The sequence below is a fragment of the Heptranchias perlo genome, chromosome 14, assembly GCF_035084215.1.
Source record: "Heptranchias perlo isolate sHepPer1 chromosome 14, sHepPer1.hap1, whole genome shotgun sequence".
Classification (NCBI taxonomy): domain Eukaryota; kingdom Metazoa; phylum Chordata; class Chondrichthyes; order Hexanchiformes; family Hexanchidae; genus Heptranchias; species Heptranchias perlo.
This window is the reverse complement of record NC_090338.1, coordinates 35,770,234-35,796,860: the sequence shown is the minus strand read 5'-3', so window position 1 is coordinate 35,796,860 and position 26,627 is coordinate 35,770,234. Positions and strand designations below refer to the sequence as shown.

The 26,627-nt window shown below is 45.9% G+C and overlaps 1 protein-coding gene across 8 annotated transcripts in view; it reads right to left on the bottom strand.

Moving 5' to 3' along the window:
* The window catches only part of LOC137332430 (myotilin-like), a 112,661-nt gene that overhangs the window by 25,123 nt on the left and 60,911 nt on the right, over positions 1-26,627 (bottom strand). For 5 of the 8 annotated variants that reach the window (XM_067996258.1, XM_067996260.1, XM_067996259.1 and 2 more), the window contains exons 8-9: positions 11,190-11,340; positions 4,597-4,698 (exon numbers count right to left, since the gene is read on the bottom strand). In XM_067996258.1, the coding sequence (XP_067852359.1) occupies positions 4,597-4,698; positions 11,190-11,340 (253 nt within the window). Of the gene's footprint in view, positions 1-4,596; positions 4,699-11,189; positions 11,341-11,514; positions 12,208-18,131; positions 18,218-26,627 lie in introns of those variants that run through there. The other 3 variants (XM_067996262.1, XM_067996264.1, XM_067996257.1) reach the window with 3 other exon arrangements.

Below are 26,627 nucleotides of genomic sequence, written 5' to 3'. Positions count from 1 at the left end.
TGGAGGGGAATGTGCAGAAGGTAGTGTTCCCATGTGCCTGCTGCTCTTGACTTTCTAAGTGGTAGAGGTCGCGGGTTTGGGAGGTGCTGTCGAAGAAGCCTTGGCGAGTTGCTGCAGTGCATCCTGTGGATGGTACACACTGCAGCCACGGTGCACTGGTGGTGAAGGGAGTGAATGTTTAGGGTGGTGGATGGGGTGCCAATCAAGTGGGCTGCTTTGTCCTGGATGGTGTCTAGCTTCTTGAGTGTTGTTGGAGCTGCACTCATCCAGGCAAGTGGAGAGTTTTCCATCACACTCCTGACCTGTGCTTTGTAGATGGTGGAAATGCTTTGGGGAGTCAGGAGGTGAGTCACTCGCCACATAATACCCAGCCTCTGACCTGCTTTTGTAGCCACAGTATTTATATGGCTGGTCCAGTTAAGTTTCTGGTCAATGGTGACCCCCAGGATGTTCATGATGGGGGATTCGGCGATGGTAATACAGTTGAATGTCATGGGGAGGTGGTTAGACTCTCTCTTTTTGGAGATGGTCATTGCCTGGCACTTGTCTGGCGTGAATGTTACTTGCCACTTATGAGCCCAAGCCTGGATGTTGTCCAGGTCTTATTGCATGTGGGCTCGGACTGCTTCATTATCTGAGGGATTGCAAATGGAACTGAACACTGTGCAATCATCAGCAAACATCCCCATTTCTGACCTTATGATGGAGGGAAGGTCATTGATAAAGAAGCTGAAGATAGTTGGGCCTAGGACTCTGCCCTGAGGAACTCCTGCAGCAATGTCCTGGGGCTGAGATGATTGGCCTCCAACAACCACTACCATCTTCCTTTGTGCTAGGTATGACTCCAGCCACTGGAGAGTTATCCCCCTGATTCCCATTGACTTCAATTTTACTAGGGCTCCTTGGTGCCTTGATGTCAAGGGCAGTCACTCTCACCTCACCTCTGGAATTCAGCTCTTTTGTCCACATTTGGACCAAGGTTGTAATGAGGTCTGGAGCCGAGTGGTCCTGGCGGAACCCAAACTGTACATTGGTGAGCAGGTTATTGGTGAGTAAGTGCCGCTTGATAGCACTGTCGATGACACCTTCCATCACTTTGCTGACACCGTGTCCCCTTTCGCCATCATCCCTCCCCTGGGCTAGGTCCACATCACTCCTACCACTCTGCTGGATGACAGTTTGGAGGACACTTGTAAGGCCAGTGCCATTGTTTCTGCCTACCTGTTTAAGGCGGCAGAATGTTATTCACCCTGAGTCCGAGTGGCTATTGTCAGGGCGTGAATAGACTCATTTGTAAGCTGTGCTTGTAGCTCCATGGAGGCTAGCCATCCCTCCATCGCAGACATTCCCGCACTTACCCGCAACAGTATGTCAGCGATGCCCTCCCGTACCTGTGCCACCATTCCACTCATGCAGGAGTTGGACTCCTCCATCCTCTGGGCTATTGTGGAGAGTGTTCGTGGCACCTGTTCCAGCACCTCGCAAATGTGCTGCTGCCCCTTGATCATTCTCCTTTTAAAGGATGGCCCCCAGGGTTCAGCATCTGTGTCCAGCTGAGCAGAGCCTGGAGAAGAGTGCTCCCACCGACGCGGACTCTTCACAGCTGCCCCTGCCACCAGTGTCTGCTCGTGCTCACGTGTGTAGTAACTCACCATGTGCGACTCCAACTAACTACAGATTGGGACCCACCGAGGTGTGTGTATCTGCGCTGTTGGATGGCTCGCTCAGATGTGACGGTGCACCCTCAGAGGCCGGCAGGTCCTCTGAGGAATCGCCCTCTGCCGTCACAGCGGTCACTGAAGGTCCTGTAAGAGAACAGAAGGCAATATTAAGCATAATCACAGATGTGTCATGTTGCGATGAGCATACTGAGGTGCTGAAGATGGCGAGGCATGTTACCATCAATTCATATTGTGTGTGCTGAATGTTAAAGTTCTGTCACCAGACGTTTGTCGGGTGCCAGTCTCGGCGACCCCGACGGACAGGCACTCGAGGGTGCAGCTCAGCTCCAGTGCCTCCTGCTCTGCGCCTATGAGGACGACAGTCTGTTGCGGCCCCCCTCCGGTCCTCGCCCTCTGCCGTGCATTCTGGGCTCTCTTCTCCTTTCAGAAGAGAAAGTATAGATGTGTGAGTGAGTGATGGTGATCTCGTCAACCGTTGAATGCTTTGGTTTGGGTGCGGCTGACCGTGAAAGAGATGCCTCAGAGGGTGAGTATGAGACAGAGCCATGACATTGGATGAGGTTTGGGTTGAGTGCTAGTGGTGGGGTGACTAATGGGGAGGTGAGGAAATGCTGAGGAGGTGCAGGTAAGTTGAGCATGAGCCTTAAGTGGGTGTGAGGAGTGATGTGATAGAGTAGTCTTGGCAATGCAGAATGAGTTGGGGGGTGGGGGCGGTGATGTGGAAGACAGAATGTAGGAGAATGAGTAAGTGTACTCATTTTGGCTGACCTAGTTGGGTCATTGAAGTGCTTCCTGCACTGGATCCAGGTGCGGGAGATTTTGCTGCTGCTGGTGACCTCCTCTGCCACCTTGAGCCAGGCCTTCTTGGTGGCAGAGGCAGGGCACTTCCTCCCTTCCGCTGGGTAGAAGACATCTCTCCTCTTCCTCACCCCATCCAATAGCACCCTGGAGTGAGGCATCGCTAATTCTAGGAGCAGCCTTTCCCCTGTGCTGCTCCATTGTGTTGTGTGGGTGTTTGCTCCAGGAGAAGTCATTGGAGGACTGCCCCTTTAAATAGAGCTCCTCCAGCTGACAGCCTGTGATGTGGGTGCGCAGTACGCCCGCTGCGCAGCTTTCGGACGGCAAACCCAGAAGCCACGTAAAGTGGCTCCAATTGACCCACGATCGCAAGGGAAACGGACAGATTTTATTGGGCGAGTTACCCACGTGCCCAATCGCCCCCCCCACCCCACTGCTGCCATCCAGCCTTCCCTCTAATATCGGGGCCTACGTCTTCTTTGAACTACAACATGAGTTAGTTTAGATCTTTAAAAAATATCTATCATTTTGTTTGACCTGTGCAAAAATACAAGTACCTTTTTCTGCTGATTCAGTTGAGATCTATTAAAGCTGCAACAAGATATTGATTTAAAAAAAGTGAAAATTGAGCTTTATTAGTTATCAATTTCTACTCTTGTACGACCCTTGCAACCTCACAACACGTTTCCTACTTCAGATCGTATGACCTGATCTCTGCATTTCTCTGGCAATGTTGCTGCATGATTGACTGGTGGGTGGTGTACTTGGGTGGGCTGGGGCTTGTCCTGCTAGTTTTTCCTTCTCCAGTGAGTTAGACTTTGTGCTGCACTGTGCTCCAACAAACAACATGAGCAAGAAATCAAGTAATGGAAGCTGAAGTGAGGTGAATATGGATCTCAGTTGAGTTTGGGATCAAGTCATAATCCTCTAATTTCATTAACTGGACAGCCAATTTCCCCCCCCCCCCCCCCCCCCCACCAAACACACACAGTATTTTTCATGTTAGGCGTATATAGGGCGGCTTGGACAGGCTAGGAGACCAAATGGTCTTTAAATATTGCTGAAAATGGCACCTCTCGACTTGTACCAACCATTGTGGGCGGGTTGTAGAACTGTCGATAGCGTGCAGATGGTGACCAAAACGGGGTTTGGGTCCTTAAACCATTGCAGGAACCCGATTTGCATATTTTTATTGGGCTGCTCCAATTTTGGCTGCATATTTTGAGACCTGTTCAAAAATCATATCTGGTGGTCCTCTGGTGTGATTTCAGAGCAAGCTTTTTGTTTCAATTTTCGTGCCACTACCGTACTGTTCACACCGTGTATGCACACACACACACACACACACACACACACACGCACTCGCACATGACACACTACATGCATGCACTCGTACACCACACACTCAATCCTACAAGAAAATATATTTTAAAGTTAAAGCATATTTTATTGTAGGATCTTTATAGTTGTTTGATAATTTTCAAGTACGCTTGACAATATATTAGCCAAAATATGTTAAAAATATTTACAACTTTGGTATAAAGTTAAGAAAATGTAAATGTATTAACTAAACATCCAAAATACAAACAAACCATAGAACCATAGAACCAAAGAAAAGATACAGCACAGAAGGGGGCCATTCGGCCCATCGTGTCCGCGCCAGCTAGAAGAACAACCGGGTGCCCACTCTAATCCCACCTTCCAGCACCCGGTCCGTAGCCCTGCAGCTTACAGCGCTTCAGGTGCAGGTCCAGGTACTTTTAAAAAGAGTTGAGGGTCCTTACCTCTACCACCAATTCGGGCAGCAAATTCCATACACCCACCACCCTCTGGGTAAAAAAGTTTTTCCTCATGTCCCCTCTAATCCTTCCACCAATCAGCTTAAATCTATGTCCTCTAGTTCTTGAACTCTCCGCTAGGGGAAACAGGTACTTCTTGTCTACTCTATCTAGGCCCCTCATGCAGCATGCATGCTGCATGCAGCACTGGTACAAATCAGCCTTCTTAGCTCAACAAACTGGGAGAGATTCCTCTGATAATCCCATCAGCCAGAAATCTTTCTACATTCTAACCAAAATCAAACCCCACGTGAAAGGAGAAAGAATAATTACATTACCTGGATAATCTGCTCATTTTCCATCTTTTGAAGATCAAGCACAGAAGCAGCATTCTCTGCTCCCAGTAACCTACGAGCCATCTTTTCCTCGTATGTTAATCGCTAGAAATGAAGAGACGTTTGCATTATATTTCAGCATTAAGAGGAATTCTTGCTTTTCCTAAATTCTGAAATGAAATACAACTTCCTAAATTGAGGCTTATCTTTAATTTTCAGAATCGAGTTGACCAGTTAAAAGAAAAATGTATTTTCTCTGAAAACATTTTGAACTTGTCTGTAAAATATGGGGGCCTGGAATTTTCTCAATGTGATTTACACTGCTGTTGCTTCTTTAACAAAGTCGCTGCGCCCAGCAGTCTCCAGCAGTTACATGCATGTTTCTGGGATAAGTTCATTTCTATATTCATTGGTGCAAGAATTGGTTGTAAAACCCCAGTAAAATGGGTGTAAGCTGCTGAATCACCAGGAAACCTCTCTGCAGCCTTTTAAAAGCACTATTCAGCTCTTCAGCAGCACTCTGCAGGACAAGCAGGTTAGATAACAACAGTGCTTTATTCTTTCATTTCTCTCTGTTTACTGCATGTCTTACCAAATGTTGTGGAGATGCCGGTGATGGACATTTGGTTGACAATTGTAAACAATTTTACAACACCAAGTTATAGTCCAACAAATTTATTTTAAATTCCACAAGCTTTCGGAGGCTTCCTCCTTCCTCAGGTGAACGGTGTGGAAATGAAATTTTCAAATCCTTTGCATTTGAAAATCACAGAACAATGCCTGGTGATTACTGCCCATTGCCAAGGCAATCACAGTGAGCAGAAAGAAAGGTGTCACCTAAAAGGCCACCGAATATACAAATCCCAAAAAAAAAGAGAGAGAAGGAAGACAGTCAATGACCCGTTATATTAAAAACAGATAACATTTGTTCGCTGGTGGGGTTACGTGTAGTGTGACATGAACCCAAGATCCCGGTTGAGGCCGTCCTCATGGGTGTGGAACTTGGCTGTCAATTTCTGCTCGACGATTTTGCGTTGTCGTGTGTCTCGAAGGCCGCCTTGGACTATGCTTACCCGAAGGTCGGTGGCTGAATGTCCATGACTGCTGAAGTGTTCCCCGACAGGGAGAGAACCCTCCTGTTTGGCGATTGTTGCGCGGTGTCCGTTCATCCGTTGTCGCAGCGTCTGCATGGTCTCGCCAATGTACCATGCTCTGGGGCATCCTTTCCTGCAACGTATGAGGTAGACAACGTTGGCCGAGTCACAGGAGTATGAACCGTGCACCTGGTGGGTGGTGTCCTCTCGTGTGATGGTGGTATCTGTGTCGATGATCTGGCATGTCTTGCAGAGGTTACCGTGGCAGGGTTGTGTGGTGTCGTGGACGCTGTTCTCCTGAAAGCTGGGTAATTTGCTGCGAACGATGGTTTGTTTGAGGTTGGGTGGCTGTTTAAAGGCGAGTAGTGGAGGTGTGGGGATGGCCATAGCGAGGTGTTCGTCATCATTGATGACATGTTGAAGGCTGCGGAGAACATGGCGTAGTTTCTCCGCTCCGGGGAAGTACTCGACGACGAAGGGTACTCTGTTGGTTGCGTCCCGTGTTAGTCTTCTGAGGAGATCTACGTGATTTTTCGCTTTGGCCCGTCGGAACTGTCGATCGATGAGTCGAGCATCATATCCCGTTCTTACTAGGGCGTCTTTCAGCGTCTGTAGATGTCCATCGCGTTCCTCCTCGTCTGAGCAGACCCTGTGTATTCGCAGGGCCTGTCCATAGGGGATGGCCTCTTTGACGTGGTTAGGGTGGAAGCTGGAAAAGTGGAGCATCGTGAGGTTGTCCGTGGGCTTGCGGTAGAGTGAGGTGCTGAGGTGCCCGTCTTTGATGGAGATTCGAGTGTCCAAGAAAGAAACTGATTCTGAGGAGTAGTCCATGGTGAGCTTGATGATGGGATGGAACTTGTTGATGTTATCGTGTAGTCTCTTTAGTGATTCCTCACCGTGGGTCCATAGAAAGAAAATGTCGTCTATGTATCTAGTGTATAGTGTTGGTTGGAGGTCCTGTGCAGTGAAGAAGTCCTGCTCGAACTTGTGCATGAAAATGTTGGCGTATTGGGGTGCGAATTTGGTCCCCATGGCTGTTCCGTGTGTTTGGGTAAAGAACTGGTTAGTGAAGACATTGTGATCCAGGATGAAGCGGATGAGTTGTAGGATGGCGTCTGGAGATTAGCTGTTGTTGGTGTTGAGTATTGATGCTGTTGCAGCGATGCCGTCATCGTGGGGATACTGGTGTAGAGTGCCGAGACGTCCATCGTGGGGAGACGTGTTCCTGGTTCAACAGGTCCGTGGGTACTGAGTTTTTGTAGAAAGTCTGTAGTGACGCGGCAGAAGCTGGGGGTTCCCTGCACGATGGGTTTCAGGATGCCCTCGATGTATCCAGAGAGGTCCTCACACAGGGTTCTGTTGCCTGATACGATAGGACGTCCGGGTGTGTTGGCTTTGTGTATCTTTGGGAGGCAGTAGAAGTCTCCCACGCGGGGAGTACGTGGGATGAGAGTGCGTAGGATGCTTTGAAGGTCTGGATCGAAGGTCTTGATCAGTTTGTTGAGCTGATGGGTGTGTTCTTTGGTCGGGTCTGTGGGTAACCGTCTGTAGTGTTCCTGGTTGTCCAGTTGTCGGTATGCTTCTTTGCAATAGTCCATTCTGTTCTGTATGACGATGGCTCCTCCTTTGTCCGCTGGTTTGATGACGATGTTGCGGTTGGTCTTGAGAGCTTTGATGGCGTTGCGTTGTGCTCGGGTGACATTCTGGACTGTCTTCCGAGTGCGGCTGATGAATCTGGCGTAGACGCATTTCCTGACAGCTTGAGCATACATGTCAAGCTGAGGGCAGCAACCCTCTGGAGGAGTCCAGTGAGACTCTTTCCTCTTCGGTTGCTGTACCGCGGATCCCTCTGTCTGCTGTTCCGGATCGTTGATTGTCTCATTGGGTTCGCTGCTGAAATCTTGGGGTTTGTGGTAGAATTCCCGGAGCCTCATTCTCCTGATGAATTCCTCTGTGTCTGCCGCGAGACTAGTGGGGTCCATTTTGGTAGTGGGGCAGAAATTGAGCCCTCGGCTGAGAACTTCGATTTCGTCTGGTTGAAGGGTGTGGTCGGACAAATTGACGATAGACTTCCCTTCGCACCCCAATACGCCAACATTTTCATGCACAAGTTCGAGCAGGACTTCTTCACTGCACAGGACCTCCAACCAACACTATACACCAGATACATCGACGACATTTTCTTTCTATGGACCCACGGTGAGGAATCACTAAAGAGACTACACGATAACATCAACAAGTTCCATCCCATCATCAAGCTCACCATGGACTACTCCTCAGAATCAGTTTCTTTCTTGGACACACGAATCTCCATCAAAGACGGGCACCTCAGCACCTCACTCTACTGCAAGCCCACGGACAACCTCACGATGCTCCACTTTTCCAGCTTCCACCCTAACCACGTCAAAGAGGCCATCCCCTATGGACAGGCCCTGCGAATACACAGGGTCTGCTCAGACGAGGAGGAACGCGATGGACATCTACAGACGCTGAAAGACGCCCTAGTAAGAACGGGATATGATGCTCGACTCATCGATCGACAGTTCCGACGGGCCACAGCGAAAAATCACGTAGATCTCCTCAGAAGACTAACACGGGACGCAACCAACAGAGTACCCTTCGTCGTCGAGTACTTCCCCGGAGCGGAGAAACTACGCCATGTTCTCCGCAGCCTTCAACATGTCATCAATGATGACGAACACCTCGCTATGGCCATCCCCACACCTCCACTACTCGCCTTTAAACAGCCACCCAACCTCAAACAAACCATCGTTCGCAGCAAATTACCCAGCTTTCAGGAGAACAGCGTCCACGACACCACACAACCCTGCCACGGTAACCTCTGCAAGACATGCCAGATCATCGACACAGATACCACCATCACACGAGAGGACACCACCCACCAGGTGCACGGTTCATACTCCTGTGACTCGGCCAACGTTGTCTACCTCATACGTTGCAGGAAAGGATGCCCCAGAGCATGGTACATTGGCGAGACCATGCAGACGCTGCGACAACGGATGAACGGACACCGCGCAACAATCGCCAAACAGGAGGGTTCTCTCCCTGTCGGGGAACACTTCAGCAGTCATGGACATTCAGCCACCGACCTTCGGTTAAGCGTACTCCAAGGCGGCCTTCGAGACACACGACAACGCAAAATCGTCGAGCAGAAATTGATAGCCAAGTTCCGCACCCATGAGGACGGCCTCAACCGGGATCTTGGGTTCATGTCACACTACACGTAACCCCACCAGCGAACAAATGTTATCTGTTTTTGATATAACGGGTCATTGACTGTCTTCCTTCTCTCTCTTTTTTTGGGGGTTTGTATATTCGGTGGCCTTTTAGGTGACCCCTTTCTGTCTGCTCACTGTGATTGCCTTGGCAATGGGCAGTAATCACCAGGCATTGTTCTGTGATTTTCAAATGCGAAGGATTCGAAAATTTCATTTCCACACCGTTCACCTGAGGAAGGAGGAAGCCTCCGAAAGCTTGTGGAATTTAAAATAAATTTGTTGGACTATAACTTGGTGTTGTAAAATTGTTACCAAATGTTCATTATACTTGGACAGAATTAGGAGCACTTCAGAGGACAGCAGGGCAGGGCTCCATCCAGGAGAAGAACTCAGAACCAAGTCCTACTCAACGAGATTGAAGACACAGGCTCCTGTGCGTGCATTTCACCAAACTTGCCAGGACTGGCACTCATGCTGCATGGAGGAAGGTGGCACTGGCACTGAGTGCCAACTCCCTCACCCCCAGGACCGCAGAACAGTGATCTGACCAGGGCTGGCAGGGTAACACATTGACTATGCTCTCCCTTTTTTCCTTGCCCAACCTGGACACCAATGCTCTCTTCATCCTCTAAAAGCAGTACTTATACAACTAATCTTTCACACTGTACTCTGGTTAAGGGCGGTTCTAACACTCTATTCTGTACTATCGCTACATAGCTCCCTTATCACATGAGAACTGCCTTGCTCAACCTTAAAATTCCTCCCTCCACTTTAACCCCCACATCTCTTACTTCACCTCTCCCATGCCACTTGTGACACACTACTCACCTACTAGTCTTACCCTCATTTACTTATCTGCAGGAAAAATTGACACACAGTGCATGCCATAGGCAGGCCACTGGAGGGGCAACCCCATCCTTCAACTGCTCACCCCTTTGAGGACAAGTCCATGCAACACATGGACAACTCACTTGTTTGTTGCTGTGATAGTGCAGTCAGCAGCACTAAGGGGGTAAATCCAAGAAACTCATGTCTACAGTGCCACTGGCTGACATGCACATATATGCAAATGAGCCCAGTGGGAACTCACTGGGCGTATTGTGGGAAGGGCCGAAAAGATCGAGGAACTCAGAGGAAGCAATTTAAAGGTGTGCAAGCAGCGCAAATGTCTTAAACGCAAGTTTCCTCACTAAAAATTGTTCCAACGCTATTCACTGAAAATGGCAAGGAAATTCATCCTCAGGGATAAACATTTTGCATTGTAACAAAGGCGGCCATTCACGAAAATGTGTAACTATTATGCTAGTCATTCAGTCCACGTTGATGATATTTTCAGCATTCTCGGAGAAAGATGAATTTTCACATCTGTGTGGAATTATTTTAATTGTGAGTGTATACAATATGCATTTTACCAAGTCCTGAAAAATTAACAAAATCAATAAAGCAGTGATGAGAGGCATTTGAAATATATGAAATGCTGAACTTAGTGTTCCATATAAACTGCATGTGCCAATAGGACATGAAAAAATGCCAAAAGGCTGTCATATGAGAGAGGCATAAGGCTGCAGGGATCTCTAAACTTTGAAAACAACATTTTTCCACGTTTGTTACAGTCAGTCCATAATTGTCTGTGTGGCTGCTACGGATAACACTGTCACACAAGTTCTTTTGGCTCATTTGCAGGGAAAGATGTTGTTTAATATTCATAATATAATCAAAGCAAAGAGTTATTGAGCCCTCCAGTGCAAGTGAAGTGAACTAATGTCATTAGAGATGCAATCATTAACATACTTCAATTAACTTGTCATGTTAATATGGCTCTTTCACACTAAGCAAAAAAAAACAAACTTGAATATAACGTGTCCTGGTGAAATAATGTTGTCTCTTGTAACTTAAGAGGTGGTTACTTGTGTCTGCACTACTGCCAGAACTGGGATTTGAGCTGTGAAATTAAGACTTACAAGAGCTGATGTTATTGTGGCATGGGTCTCTAATTCTGAGGTAATACAATGAGGTGGCCTGGCTCTGTTAATCATAGGTTAGAAGCTGATGATACATAATTGCTCTCAAAATGTTAATCTCAATCCCTCAGAAGCGGAGGAATGGCCTATTAAGTTGCCAATATATGTGTGCCCTACACTTCCAGTGAAAGTGTCTTAAGAACATAAGAAATAGTTTTAGAAATAGTGATAGTGACAAATTAGCAAAATGTGCACTCAATTATAACAATCTTAAAATAATATTTATCAGCAGAATCCTGTACCTGCTGTCCATTGTGCAGAAGCCCATTTTTGCAGCGCAGTTTTCTTTCCAAGTCTTGAATGACAGCATCTTTTGAGCCTTGTATCTGCTCATCACTGGTTGGCATTGGTGACTTGACAATATTCTTTCCAAAATTGTTGGGATATCTATAACTAATGAAAATTTCAGTAGCAATGACTATGGGATAAATCAATTCTTATTTCTGTTATCAATAACTGAGTATTTGAATATCAAGAATTGTGAAACATTAGATTGGAATGAAAATTTTGAACGGTGAAAATTTACATCTTACCAGACTGATCATTTTTCGGGAATTTTATACTTACTTAATTTCTTTGGTAGGCAGCTGCATTTCATTTTTTGGAACTGAAACAAATTGAGCTGGGAGTACAGAACAGAGAAAGGCTGTAGGTGACTGGGTAAGAGAAGGGGAGAATATATGCTTTGAGGAAGTGTAAGGAGAAGGTTGAGGACAAAAGGAAGATTCAAGTTTAAGAGGTGATTGTGGAGATGCTGGAGTTGACTCTCTATTAGAGCCAAATGATGAAAATGTAGTAGAAACTGGAGAGCTCAATATTGATGATACTGCAGGTATTTGCTGGCCGTTTTGGCTCTGTGATTGCTGGAAGGAGATAGGCAACTGCTGAACTCTATAGGGTTTTGTTTGAAATGCAGGGGAATGCTGAGGAAATGGAGCTGTAGAGACCCCAGATGTCGGAGACTGGAACTTTGGTTGGCACTTAGTCTGTGATTGAATGAAATCACTTGGCCTCTCATAGTTGAAACTTGATCGATGCGTTGGTCGTGAAGGAAGGTTGGCCACACTCATAGCAGTTATTTGTTGCCTTGTCTCACTCTTATACTGAACGGTTTGATGAGGAGATATTGGTTGGACAGAAACTGGTAGGAATGCCTCAAGAAATAGGGTATTCTGCTTTTGTCTGTTGCCTTTTTGGTGAGGGTGAAAGTCTTGCGGATTGGATGGAGAATGATGCTTGATATTCTGCTGTACTGGCTGACTAGGCGGAAGAAGGAAAAGAATTTTTAAAGAAGATTTAAAAGTATTAATGCTAATACAGATAAATGCAGAACTACTTTGCTAAAGAAATGTTATGCTTGATCAGGTTTTCAATAAATAAGCCAATTTTCATAATTGTACTGCAGCCAACTTAGGGGCAGAATTTCCAGTGCAGGGACATTTTGTATGGCATGTTCCATGCTGTCAGGACATACAAGGAACCTCATGGGTTTTCCAAGGTGCCCTCATTAACATATGGCAGGTGCACGCCCAGCACGATTTGCATCCCACATTGAGAACACAGTGCAGGAATATCTGCAGAATCTTAAAAGTGCAGGTGTAGCACCTTGAGGCTGTGTCTGCACTACCAACTTCCATTTTTGTGCTTTTGCTGAAAGTCTTTATGAAATCAGTCAAAAGTCTAACAATTCCCAAGAGGAAAGAGGACAGCTCCCTTTAGCAAGAAAGCCCTGGAAGTGTTGTTAAGGGCAGTCCTGGTAAGGACTGCGCTATTTTTGGACATAAGGGGCACCTTCCTCAGCAAGTTGTACAGAGGGCACCTGGGAAGAGGTGTCTGAGCAGGCACATGAAGTTTCTGCAGTGAAGTGATCATCTCCCAGGAAATTTAACACCTTCAAGAAGTTTGCCAAGATAAGTGAATCTTGTACTTATCTCTCTACAGTGGTTTGCAATTGCATGCCTGCAACACATACACAGACTCCCTTTATACAGTTGGATACTTATTGAGATGGTTTCTTATCTTTACATACCCCTTTGCTCTCTCTACCACTAGCACAAGGCAACTTATATTCATGCCTGACACACCTCACTCTTCCTGAAACCCTTTATTTGTTGGTGGATAAGGCCTTTAAGGACTCCTCAAATACCCACTTGCATGCTGCCTGTTCTTCCACTCCTGTTCAGTGAAGCACAGTGTCCACTTGCCTATCACTGGCAGGCCTTAGGAAACAGTCAGCATTTCATTCGTGTCTTATGATTGCAGGTCAAGGAAACATACAAAAGAAGGGAGAGGCAGAAATGTGGGCCGCCACTCCCTGGGACACATTGGAGAGTTTCATGCAGGTGGCCAACCTGAATCTTCAGGCTAATACCCATTCTTCCCTTTTTCTTTTTCTACAAGGAATGTTTGTTCACTTAAGTCAATGGGCAACCTACCCAGCACCACTACCTCACATTGCGGGTTGCTGAAACTGTGTTCCAACAAAAGGCTTGCAGGTTCCAATATTTGCTTTCTCCGTTGTATTTCTTTAGGGCCACCTGAGAAGCAGCAGCTCACAGTGCCAGGGTCAGAGGGACCATCCACTTCACACTCCCACCTGCGGCAAGCATCAGCCCAGAAATATCCACTTCAGGGGAAGATATATTTTTAGAGTTAGTTACAACAGAGAGCACTGGATGAAGCACACAGCACGAGTCAGGAGGAACAAGTGTAAGAGGCAGTCTGAAGTAGGCTGGAGGGCCAGCTCCATGCTGCCCCAGATACTGTTTTTCAGGACTGGTGCATCCAAGACCTGCACATAATGAAGGTGCTTTCTGAGCACATTGAGTCCTATGAGAGTGTGCAAAGAGCACAGCACCGTATGGAGGAGTGCACTACCCGCATCAGCAATGATTTATAGCCGCATTACAGAACTACAGTCCATCCAGGAGACTGTATCACCTCCAGGAGGATCTGCAGGGCACCCTCTCCCCTACCAGAGGGCCCAAGCACAGCTGTGGGCTCTCCCTGGAACACTCTAACAGAGACCTCGGGCTCCTATCTCTATGATTCCATTTTTATGGGATTCTCCATGCTGGGTAATCATCTGGACAGGATCATGATGCAGGGCTTCTGTGACTTCACTGCATCCCTGCGGTCTGCCCTCATGCAGAAGGCTGAAAATGCCCAGGGAGTGCTGACAGCAGGGGAACCGCAAGAGGAGGCGTTTGTCAGGCTGACTAATCATCTATGCTGTCCAGCCACCCACCCTTTTCCAAGAACTTGCTAGTGTGCAAATCATATCTGAACTACACCTCTGAAAAATATCCATATTATTTAACAGAGTTTTCATTTCAATTCAAATAAAATTCTGCTTTTACAGAACAGAAATATATTGTGTTTCTAATAGGCCACAAAGGGCTACAATCTTTAGTGGACATTTAAAGACAGATTTTAAGATTACACTATGCCTTTTTGATTATGTGATATTAACTAATGAGTTATAGCATTTAAAAAGTAGTGGAACAGGCTGCTGTTAAAATCATAACTATTAATTCTTGTTGGATAGCAGATATTATTATTCAGCTCCTGATTCTTGTGAACACTAGACTGTGACTACAGCTACATCATCAGCCCAGTGCCTTTTGCAAAAAGAATGTATCCATAAATCAAGGTTTTGGAAGCGCTTTGTACCATGTTCATTAAAATACCTCGGCTTTTCACAGGATACTCCTGAAGTATTCACCATATCAGAGAGGGTTTCGCTTTTTGCCAAATACATTTGCGTTTCAGAGGTAACTGTGTTTGCTCAGATGCCTCATGATTCACGTGGTACTGAAGCTTAAATAATTTGCCACAAAGAATTAATACCAGCATATTTTTATGAAAATAAAATAATTACGTTTTTCATTTAATGACCTTGATTCGTCACCTTTGAATGTAGCATTTTTATTGACAGTTCAATAGAATTATGCTACTGCGGTGCTGCTATTTTGAGTGTAGTTCAGATGTTCATTGGTATGGTAAGTACAAGCAGTGCTAATTTTAAATGCAGTGGTATTCTTTCATGTAGAAGATACCATTTTAGTAAGCAACAGGGAGAATACTTTTGCATTTCGGTGGAGTTTTGGTGTGATTTTTGTTTTTTTACTCATTGGATTTGAACTTTTTTTCTCCTGAGAAAGTTCCTTCATAGGTCTTCTGTTATATGTCAAATTAGATCTTTTTGCTTCTGTTTAAATCATACGAAAACACTGGACTATGGAGTGGGAGCAGAGGGGACTAAATAGTTCTGTTTTAAAATACAGGAGTAACATTTAAATAATTGTTACTCCAGTCCCTTCACTGAGAATGAGTCTCTTCCCCGCTCCTACACAATGACCAAAATTAAGATGACCTACGGCAGTGTAATATAGAAAAGGTATATACATTTAAATTTAGCTGCATCATACCTCCAGTCCACCCACCCCCGTCACAAAAATTGTGGAATGCTAATGGCTGCAAATTAAGCTCACTATATGTACAGAGGAGATGGTCTGATCATGTTCTTCGAATAATATACTTTCATATTAGCACAGACTCCAGTTATTGTGCATTTTGATACGACCAGATCTTTGATGTAGCAAATACTTTCAGGGTCCCTTCAGTAATAAAGAACTTGTACGAAATGATGATATATTGTTTTTTGTAATGCAATTTTGTATGACCCCTAAAGACTAGGGAGGGAGATTCTACTGTACTTTGCTCCTAATGGATCAGATCTAATGGAATTTGGGAAATCAGCACAAGGAAAAAAAAATTTCAGGAAACTCATATTTTTCCAGTATTTAATCTGAGCCAATGGAGATTCTTGTGGATTGCTGGGGGATTACCAGTGGCATCACAGAGCTGTCTCTGTTCCTGCTTCAACAAGCTAAAGGTTTATGGTAACACAGTTCAGACATTTCTTTAATGGTGTTAGCAGGCCTCACTTTTGCCTTTGAATACAATATAAAGTGGTACTCAGAGCTACATTTATCCTAAAGAAATTGAATCTGTTCTGACCAAACACATCAACACAACGATGGAGAATTTGCAGTGATTTACCATTTCTTGATTGCAAAATATCATAAAGGAGTTTTACCCACGATGAGACAAATTTGCAATAAGGGGCAGATTCCACAGTGCTGAAGCAACAGACAAACAAGCAAACTTTGAACATCACAATTCATAGCTTTGCTTTCTGTCTGCTAGACTTTCCTCAATGGCTGGGTAATGTTTGTGTGAATCAGCGAGCAAGAAACTGCAACAACAGTTTGTACAGATATTAGCCCATCAGTTATCAGAAAAGATGGTGGCTTCTCACCCTAGTCGGTGACAGCATTTATAATAAAATTAAAAACTAAGGGATTTAATTTCCTATGTATGGTATTTTTAGGGGTTTGCCTAACATGTTCAAATATGAATTCCTGCCTGAGCTATTTTAATAGGTTTACAACTGCATTAAAATAGTATAGACCAGAATTTTAAAATAGCACAAAGAAGAAATTAAACCACTATTTGTCTGAAGAGACAATGAAAAATAATTTCTCGTTAGTTACTTTCTGGCCCCAATTTTAACTCGAAATGGACAGCGATCTGTCCAGCCCCCCCAGGGTGTGAGGCCCAGGAGATTTTAACTCCCTGGCCTCATTTAAATTTCCTGTGCTGACTTGTGCCTGAAGCTGGCAGGGATGATATGGAGGCTGGCGGGCAGGAGTGGGAAATTGCACAGCTGCAGGCCACGGCCGGGCACGAAAGAAAAGTGATGCAGGTGGGGAGAGGGGGTTCTGGGCCGACTGCGGTCGGAAGAAGGGGGCGAAGGAAGCATGGGGCAGAAGAGGCCCAGGGTTTTCTTGAGCACTCCTGCTCCTCCTGGCCACAAGGAACATTTCAAAAATTAAATGATTTAATAGCTTTTACTGATGGCTTGGAGGCAGTGCGTTATTCGTACATCTCTGAGTTAAAATTACGTTGGGGTCCAAATGACTTTGTCGAACCCCAACATTTCAATCTTTGAGGCCCCCACCATGAACCCAAAAATCCACGTATTAATATGGTGGGGGGCAGGAATGCAGCGGCTTTTGTCTGGTGGCCATTTTGACCCCCGCCTATTTCTGTTTTTATTTGTTCTATGATGTAAACTTTCTGTTCTAGGGTTAGTGAAGCACCTGAAGTCATATTCTCCTGGAAACAATTCTTTTCCGAGAAAAGAAGCTTGGAAGAATTTTAATGGAAGTTCCTGTCATTTCCATTACATCATTTGTTCCAAAGTACCACAATTTGCTGGAAGTAAGCCAGAACTAATGACTAATGACCTCAGTGCACATTAGTTCCAGTAATATCCAGAACAAGACAATTCCATTCTTTTTTGTATTTCTGGGATAGGAAACTGTAGTTTTTATTTTTACTACTACTAGTGTAAATATTCTCTGGAGTCATCCAGTAATGAGTGACGACTAGTATTTTAACATCATTCAGTCTGCAGCACCAAACCTGCAGGAGGCCAGGAAGCTTTTAGGACAAAGGCACAGCAATGAACAAGCACGTGATTTCTGGTATATTATTAAAATATATTCTGTATTTTCAATTAATTAAAACTTTTTGGGTCTTGCTCCCAGATGTCAATTACATAGGTTAATCCAACGTAAATCAGTAATAATATCTGAATTGGTTTTCTAAACTCACAGTACATTACCACAATTTATTCAAGTATATTTTTACTGCGACATCAATCTGCAAACAGGCTTCCTGCTAAGTCTGTAAGAATTTTACTAACTTTAAACTTTAAGTCTTTAATATTTTTTATGTTTTTAGTTCCAATCAGAATGTTAAAGGTTTTGTAGAAAAGATTAAATAGCAGCCCGTCACAAACCAAACACTAAAAACCTGTACATATGGAAAATATAAATATGCTTTAATTCTCTTGAACCCAGCAATGGTATCATTTTAAAAATGTAATTACAAAGTCATCTAATAGGAAGCTACTACATTATATCTAGATAAAGAGATAGATCAAAAATGATGACATTTCTAAATTTATTTTTAAATCATTATATAAAGCTCTAATATTTTGATGCCTAAAGATAAAAATAGGGTGTATTAAAATATAATTCCAATTTTACCTTATAAACATTTTACTTTATACTCATCCTCCCACCAAATAAAAATAAGTTGATTAAGCTTACCTTGATCAATGTTTCCTGTTGGATTCAAGGTACTCTGGTAATTGCACTATGAGAGCCCTTTTAGTACTGCTATTAACTGAGAAGTTAAACCTTAGAAGTTAGTGTCCTTGTATATAGTACAGGCAGCGAGGGGATGACGTTTGGTGATGACTGATCTGTCAGTACAGCACTGTATCACTTACTCCCTCACCAAAGTAAGAGTCCCTAATCATTCTACAAATAACGGCATATACTGTATAACCTCCAATAGCATTATGTAGTACAGTGAAGTGTTCAATGTGTTTTCTTTAAGTTTACAGGATCTCCTCACTATAAGGTTTTTGGTATATTAGCATCTCCATTATAATATATATATAGTTTATAGGCATCTAGATCTTGATCTCTAGTCCTAATAGCTACAAAAGTTCATAATGTTGATTTTTTTTTTTGGCATTTACTCCCAGTTTTGTACATTATTTTCTCCCACTCCGCTGGTTCCCCTTTGTCTGTTGCATTGCCAGGCTTCTGCTAATACTTCTTTGTCACTGACTGGTGTGAAGGTGTTGAAGAATGTCCTAGTCTTTCTGACTTTTCCTCTCTCCTTTTTGGAAAGCACATCAGCCCCACTCAGGCAAACCAGTTGAGATTAACAATTCACTACATGGGGACCTGCTGGTGGAAATCTATGTTGTAGTTTTCTCCTAATATCTCAGTGCACTGTGCGACTGGATATAAAATGTATATTTGTGCGTACATTTTTAAGCACTCCTAAAGAAACATATTTTTGTTGACAGCACTTACCATGGTCCATTAATTTTCCCAAAACCACATGCTCCATAGTGGCATAGGTTTAAAATATTACCAATTTGTGTAAAGCTAGATGGCACATTTCATCCCGTGTTCTGGATTTATGGTTTGCAGATTTGCATAACTGATACCCTCTTTAAAACAAACTGATGGTTATAGCATTCTGATCTGACTGAAAGCTATTTACAAATCTTACATGAACAGTGGATCATACAGTTTCCTGAATGCACACATTCCATTGCTGTACCTTTAAGAATATTACTGTGCATGCAGTTATAATGTCATTTTTTTCTTGGCATGTAGTTATACTGCCACTTGTGCATCAAAGCAAACTGGTTTCTTTTTTGCAGCAATTCAAGGACAGGTCATGATCTAATCTCATCCCGCTTGAGCTTGGCACTCCATTGAAAATGGAGTGTGGTGTTAAGGCAGATTTTAAAAGTTCTCAGTGGTCCTGGGCAGAGTTTTTAAAAAAAGGTTTTGTTTTGAGAGTATGGACACTCCCACCTGCAATCTCAAAACATTTAAAATTTACTGTCCAGGAGTGAAGCTCGGTACATACATGTAACCATGTGCAGAGATCTCAAGGCAGTGGAAATGTAGACTCACAATCAGGGCAGCCCGCAGTATGGCCCCGATATTAGCAGGGAGGCGGGAGGCGGGTTGGCAGCGGGGGGGGGGGGTGGGGGGGGGGCGATTGGGTGCGTGGCAAACCCGCATGAACCAAACTTACATTTCCGACTCGATCGCACGTTGATTGATGGTGGTTAACGTCCCCTCCTGGTTTTGTGCCCGGCAGCTAGCCTAATTGACAGGCTGGCTGCCATCAGGAGCTGCAATGCGGGGGGCGGGGGGTGGGGGGGGGAGAGAGAGAGAGCTAGACGTCATCTAGTGCTGGACTGGAAGACCAGGTTTGGGGGGGGAGAGGGGAAGACCAGGGTTGGGGGGGAGAGAGGGGAAGACCAGGGTTGGGGGGGAGAGAGGGGAAGACCAGGGTTGGGGGGGAGAGAGGGGAAGACCAGGGTTGGGGGGGGAGAGAGGGGAAGACCAGGGTTGGGGGGGGGAGAGGGGAAGACCAGGGTTGGGGGGGGGGAGAGGGGAAGACCAGGGTTGGGGGGGGAGAGGGGAAGACCAGGGTTGGGGAGAGGGGAAGACCAGGGTTGGGGGGGGGGGGGGAGAGGGGAAGACCAGGCTTGTGGGGGGAGAGGGGAAGACCAGGGTTGGAGGGGGAGAGGGGAAGACCAGGGTTGGGGGGGGGGGAGAGGGGAAGACCAGGGTTGGGGGGGGGGAGAGGGGAAGACCAGGGTTGGGGGGGGGGGAGAGGGGAAGACCAGGGTTGGGGGGGGGAGAGGGGAAGACCAGGGTTTGGGGGGGGGGAAGAGGGGAAGACCAGGGTTGGGGAAGACCAGGGTTTGGGGGGAGAGGGGAAGACCAGGGTTGGGGAAGACCAGGGCTGGGGGGGGGGGGGAGAGGGGAAGACCAGGGCTGGGGGGGGGGGGGGAGAGGGGAAGACCAGGGCTGGGGGGGGGGGGGGAGAGGGGAAGACCAGGGTCGGGGGGGGAGAGGGGAAGACCAGGGTCGGGGGGGGGAGAGGGGAAGACCAGGGTTGGGGGGGGAGAGGGGAAGACCAGGGTGGGGGAAGACCAGGGTTGGGGGGGGGGAGAGGGGAAGACCAGGGTGGGGGAAGACCAGGGTTGGGGGGGAGAGGGGAAGACCAGGGTGGGGGAAGACCAGGGTTGGGGGGGAGAGGGGAAGACCAGGGTTGGGGGGGAGAGGGGAAGACCAGGGTTGGGGGGGAGAGGGGAAGACCAGGGTTGGGGGGAGAGGGGAAGATCAGGGGGACGTCGGGGGAAGATCGGGAGGGTGAGATCGGGGGGGCATCTGGGGGAGATCGGGAAGACATCGGGAGGGTGAAGAGGGGGTCATCGGAGTGAGAGACATTGGACATCGGAGCAGGTTTCAAAGGTAGGTGCATTTAGTGTTTTCACTTCATTGCATGTTTTTTTATTTCATTTATTTAGTTTCTTTCTCCCTGATCCGGCCCTTCATTCCTGGTTTTACCAGGCGTGAATCAGAAGCAGTGGGCAAGCCGCCCAGGTAAGTTAAAAATCTTTCTAATCACTTCATCTGTCACAGATAAAGTGCCTTAAGTACACTTGGCTCTTTAACTGTCATTGACTTCCGGTTTTGGATTGCCCATGCGCACACAGGTGGGTCCCTGGGAAACTCGGAAGCCGGCGGGTTGGAGCCGGCTTCCGAACCCGAACGGGATTTGTGCGATTTTCGGACCCCTCCGGCCCCGAACGCACTCGCATTTGTCTCCTAAAATCACCCCCTATAACTCTGTGAATCGATAGTACAGTATAAATATGAGCTAGAATTTTCACACCACACTTAGAATTAACAGAATTACAATTTTAGTTTTATTACCAGAATATTATGAATTAGGTAATATTATGAATTAGGTAATATTATGTTGCTGCACATTTCACTGATTCTATTTCATAATGTTTAGAAAATGTCTGCAGCTATTATAGGAAAGAAAATATGTGCAGATTTTTAAAGTTTGCAGTGATATCTAGTACCTATATTACAGCGACTAGAAACACTCGTATTTTGAAATGTTTCCTTTTTTTAGGCTGCCTGCTGAATTCTTGCAGCAAATGTAATTCAATCAATCTATTCGCCTGGCTCCTTTGTGACAGCACCTCCCACCTTTTCTCACTTCAGTTGCTTCAATCATTGTTATGTTGCCGTTTATTATCAGAAAGTTCCCACTGGATCTTTACTGTTCCAAAGAAATATTCAACCACATCTCCAGCCTTTTCTACACACATTATTTTTTAGCAATAATGAAGATTTCAGCAGATCAGCCAATGAACTGACTGGGTAGCGTATGTCATTTACTGACCTATAATATGAACAGTATGCTACCTATGGATAGATATCAATTTAGTGATGTAAGGCTAAACTAAAATAGTTTGACTTAATCCACACTGTCAAACTCAATTGAAAGACAGCCATGATCTTATTGAATGGCGGAGCAGGCTCGAGGGGCCGATTGGCGTACTCCTGCTCCTATTTCTTATGTTCTTATGTTCTTAAAGTTGTTATAATCAAATTGACAATGAAGTAGGTTAACAACCTTTAGTTATAAATGGTTTGTGTTTGTTTATATTTTAAATTAGCAATTATATTGGATCAAGATTTTTTTTAAAGTAAAATACAGCAAATTTATGTAATAAAATGTAATGAATCTGTAATCAATAATCTGTATTGATTGTGATGTGATGAGGCACCCTAGTGTGTCATGACTGTAATTATGTACGATATGTAACTGTATTGTTGGAATCATATTTGAACTGTACTTTATATATCTTGTAAATTGTATAATCTGTATTGTGTACGTTTGGATTGTGATATGACAACTGTATTGTATGTATTGTTGCAAATTTTATGAATAAAGTATAAATACCTTCAACTGTGTGGCATCCTCTGCTAAGCTGGGGTGGAGAAAACACGCACGTGCACACATACTCGGCCTAACAGGTCTTTGCAGGTGTTTATGCTCCACACAGCCCTCCTCCCCCCCTTACCTCATCTGACCCTATTATCATATCTGTGGTGAATAATGAACTTAAGCTAATGTTAATATTCACTCACTCAAATCCAAGGTCCAAAGACGAGATTTGAAGGGAGATGGCGTTGTAGTGGCTCATTTTGACTCTTTTTTTTTGCTTTTGCTATTTACAAATTTTTGCTTAGACTACCTTTTTGGTCTAGCTTGAGTCATTTTGACTTTTTCATCATGTCGATAGATGCAGAGACTGCCAGCACTCAACAGGTCCAGTGGCAGCAGTCAGCCTTAAACTGCCGCCCTTTTGGTCTAACAATCCAACAATCTGGTTTGCCCAGGTGGAGGCGCAGTTCATGACCCGAGGTATAACAGCTCAGGCAACCAAATATACCTGTCATCGCCTCGCTACAACCTGAGATTGCCCAGGAGATTAGAGATCTACTAATCGACCCCCCCACCGGCGGAGCGTCCTTATGAAGTACTGAAGGAACAATGGTGAAATGTACTTTGGTTTCGGAGCAGAAACGTTTTCACCAACTATTGACCTCAGAGGATCTTGGGGATCGAACGCCTTCACAGCTCCTATGGTGCGTGAAGCAGTTGTTAGGTCAGAACACCCTGGAGGACAGTATTTTAAAGCAGCTCTTCTTACAGAGGTTGCCCAACCACGTCCAGCTCATCCTGGCGCCAACCAATGACAGTGGCAAGATTGAACAACATGCCAGTATCGTTGATAAAATTTTGGAAGTCCCTGTGCCGCCATCCTCCAACGCTACAGTGACCACTCCAGCAGCGGTAGTGGGAGCAACTTCAGCTGGAAGTGAGGTGCACCAACTTAGCTCATAAGTCGACAGACTCACAGCTCAAATGCAAGCCTCAACCTGCCAGCTGCAAGAAGACCGTTGGAGCCGTGGTCGCGACCGAGACAGTTCGAAAGAACATAAAGGTTGGTCTTCACATAGCCCGAGTGCTCAACAGCATGCCAGTGGAGCATGCTGGTACCACTGGCGTTTTGAGCGAGACGCAGGACTACATGCATGCTAAACAGCGGAAGCAAAATGCTATAGACAGAGCTAAGCAATTCCACAACCAATGGATCAGATCAAAGCTCTGCAGTCCTGCCACATCCAGTCATGAATGGTGGTGGACAATTAAACAACTAACGGGAGGAGGAGGCTCTGTAAACATCCCCATCCTCAATGATGGCAGAGTCCAGCACCTGAGTGCAAAAGACAAGGCTGAAGCGTTTGCAACCATCTTCAGCCAGAAGTGCCGAGTGGATGATCCATCTCGGCCTCCTCCCGAAATCGCCACCATCACAGAAGCCAGTCTTCAGCCAATTCGATTCACTCCATGTGATATCAAGAAACGGCTGAGGGCACTGGATACAGCAAAGGCTATGGACCCCGACAATATCCCAGCTGTAGTGCTGAAGACTTGTGCTCCAGAACTAGCTGCGCCTCTAGCCAAGCTGTTCCAGTACAGCTACAACACTGATATCTACCAGTTTGGAAATTTGGAAAATTGCCCAGGTATGTCCTGTCCACAAAAAGCAGGACAAATCCAATCCGGCCAATTACCGCCCCATCAGTCTACTCTCAATCATCAGCAAAGTGATGGAAGGTGTCGTCGACAGTGCTATCAAGCGGCACTTACTCACCAATAACCTGCTCACCGATGCTCAGTTTGGGTTCCGCCAGGACCACTCGGCTCCAGACCTCATTACAGCCTTGGTCCAAACATGGACAAAAGAGCTGAATTCCAGAGGTGAGGTGAGAGTGACTGCCCTTGACATCAAGGCAGCATTTGACCGGGTGTGGCACCAAGGAGCCCTAGTAAAATTGAAGTCAATGGGAATCAGGGGGGAGCTCTCCAGTGGCTGGAGTCATACCTAGCACAAAGGAAGATGGTAGTGGTTGTTGGAGGCCAATCATCTCAGCCCTAGGGCATTGCTGCAGGAGTTCCTCAGGGCAGTGTCCTAGGCCCAACCATCTTCAGCTGCTTCATCAATGACCTTCCCTCCATCATAGGTCAGAAATGGAGATGTTCGCTGATGATTGCACAGTGTTCAGTTCCATTCGCAACCCCTCAAATAATGAAGCAGTCCGATCCCGCATGCAGCAAAACCTGGACAACATCCAGGCTTGGGCTGATAAGTGGCAAGTAACATTCGCGCCAGACAAGTGCCAGGCAATGACCATCTCCAACAAGAGAGAGTCTAACCACCTCCCCTTGACATTCAACGGCATTGCTATTGCCGAATCCCCCACCATCAACATCCTCAGGGGTCACCATTGACCAGAAACTTAACTGGACCAGCCATATAAATACTGTGGCTACAAGAGCAGGTAGAGGCTGGGTATTCTGCGGTGAGTGACTCACCTCCTAACTCCCCAAAGCCTTTCCACCATCTACAAGGCACAAGTCAGGAGTGTGATGGAATACTCTCCACTTGCCTGGATGAGTGCAGCTCCACCAACACTCAAGAAGCTCGACACCATCCAGGACAAAGCAGCCCGCTTGATTGGCACCCCATCCACCACCCTAAACATTCACTCCCTTCACCACCGGCGCACAGTGGCTTCAGTGTGTACCATCCACAGGATGCACTGCAGCAACTCACCAAGGCTTCATCGACAGCACCTCCCAAACCCGCGACCTCTACCACCTAGAAGGACAAGAGGCGCAGGTACATGGGAACAACTCCACCTACACGTTCCCCTCCAAGTCACACACCATCCCGACTTGGAAATATATCGCCGTTCCTTCATCGTCGCTGGGTCAAAATCCTGGAACTCCCTTCCTAACAGCACTGTGGGAGAACCTTCACCACATGGACTGCAGCGGTTCAAGAAGGCAGCTCACCACCACCTTCTCAAGGGCAATTAGGGATGGGCAATAAATGCTGGCCTCGCCAGCGACGCCCACACCCCATGAACGAATAAAAAAAACGCCCGCAAGTGCACCCCTCCTTGCACATATGTAGACCAGATGAGACAGAGTCAGAGAAACGACCAGGCCAGCAACTGAAGGCAGCAAATGTAGCCACCTCTTTTATGTCACAGACAAGTACTCTGGCAATCATTTTTTGATAGACACGTGTGTGGAGGTTAGTGTTCTTCCTCTAACTCCAGAAGAACGCCGTCACCTTACTTCGACCATTTTTTCACTACAGGCGGCTAACAAGTCGTCTATCACTATATTTGGAGAGAGGTCAGTAACTCTGAATATTGGTTTACGCTGAGTTTACCATTGGGTTTTTATTGTTGCAGACGTCCAGACACCCATCATTGGAGCTGATTTCCTGAGGCATTTCAGTCTGTTAGTGGATATCAAACATCGAAAGCTCATTGATTCCACGACCAGTCCGACTGTCCAAGGTATCGCTTCACGTGTTCCATCTGTCAGCCCATTGTTTAAGCTTGATAACATGCAAGTTTTGACACCCTCCTTCAACAATATCCAGAGATTACTCGACCTATATACAGTGAAATGTCAATCAAGCACTCCACTACACACCACATTGACACTTGTGGATCACCAGTCGCAGCTCGGCCACGACGTCTTGCACCGGATCGTTACAATGTTGTGAAAGCAGAGTTCGACCACATGCGTGAGCTTGGTATAATACGACATTCATGCAGTAACTGGTCCTCACCTCTGCACATGGTTCCGAATACGGCACCTGGAGACACGGCGATCCAAGACTATCTGGCACCTACCTCAGTACATCAGCTGCGTGCGTTCCTTGGCATGGTGAACTTCTACTGGTGGTTCATACCGAGCTGCACAGGCATCCTATGTCCACTCACTGATTTCCTCACACGACAAGGAAGGAAGTTGAACAAGTCCTTACCCTGGACAGACGAGTGTGCTACAGTTTTCAACACTGCAAAGTCTGCCCTTGCAGAAGCTACCATGCTGGTACACCCCAAACCAGATGCTCCACTCTGCATCATGGTAGATGGGTCTGATGTAGCCATGGGTGGTGTACTGCAACAATGTGTAGAAGGAAGGTGGGAGCTCATTTCCTTTTTCTTTAAGATGCTGCAACCAGCAGAGACGAGGTATAGCACCTTTGGTTGCGAACTGTTGGCCATCTACCTGGAAATCTGCAACTTCCGTCACTCAAT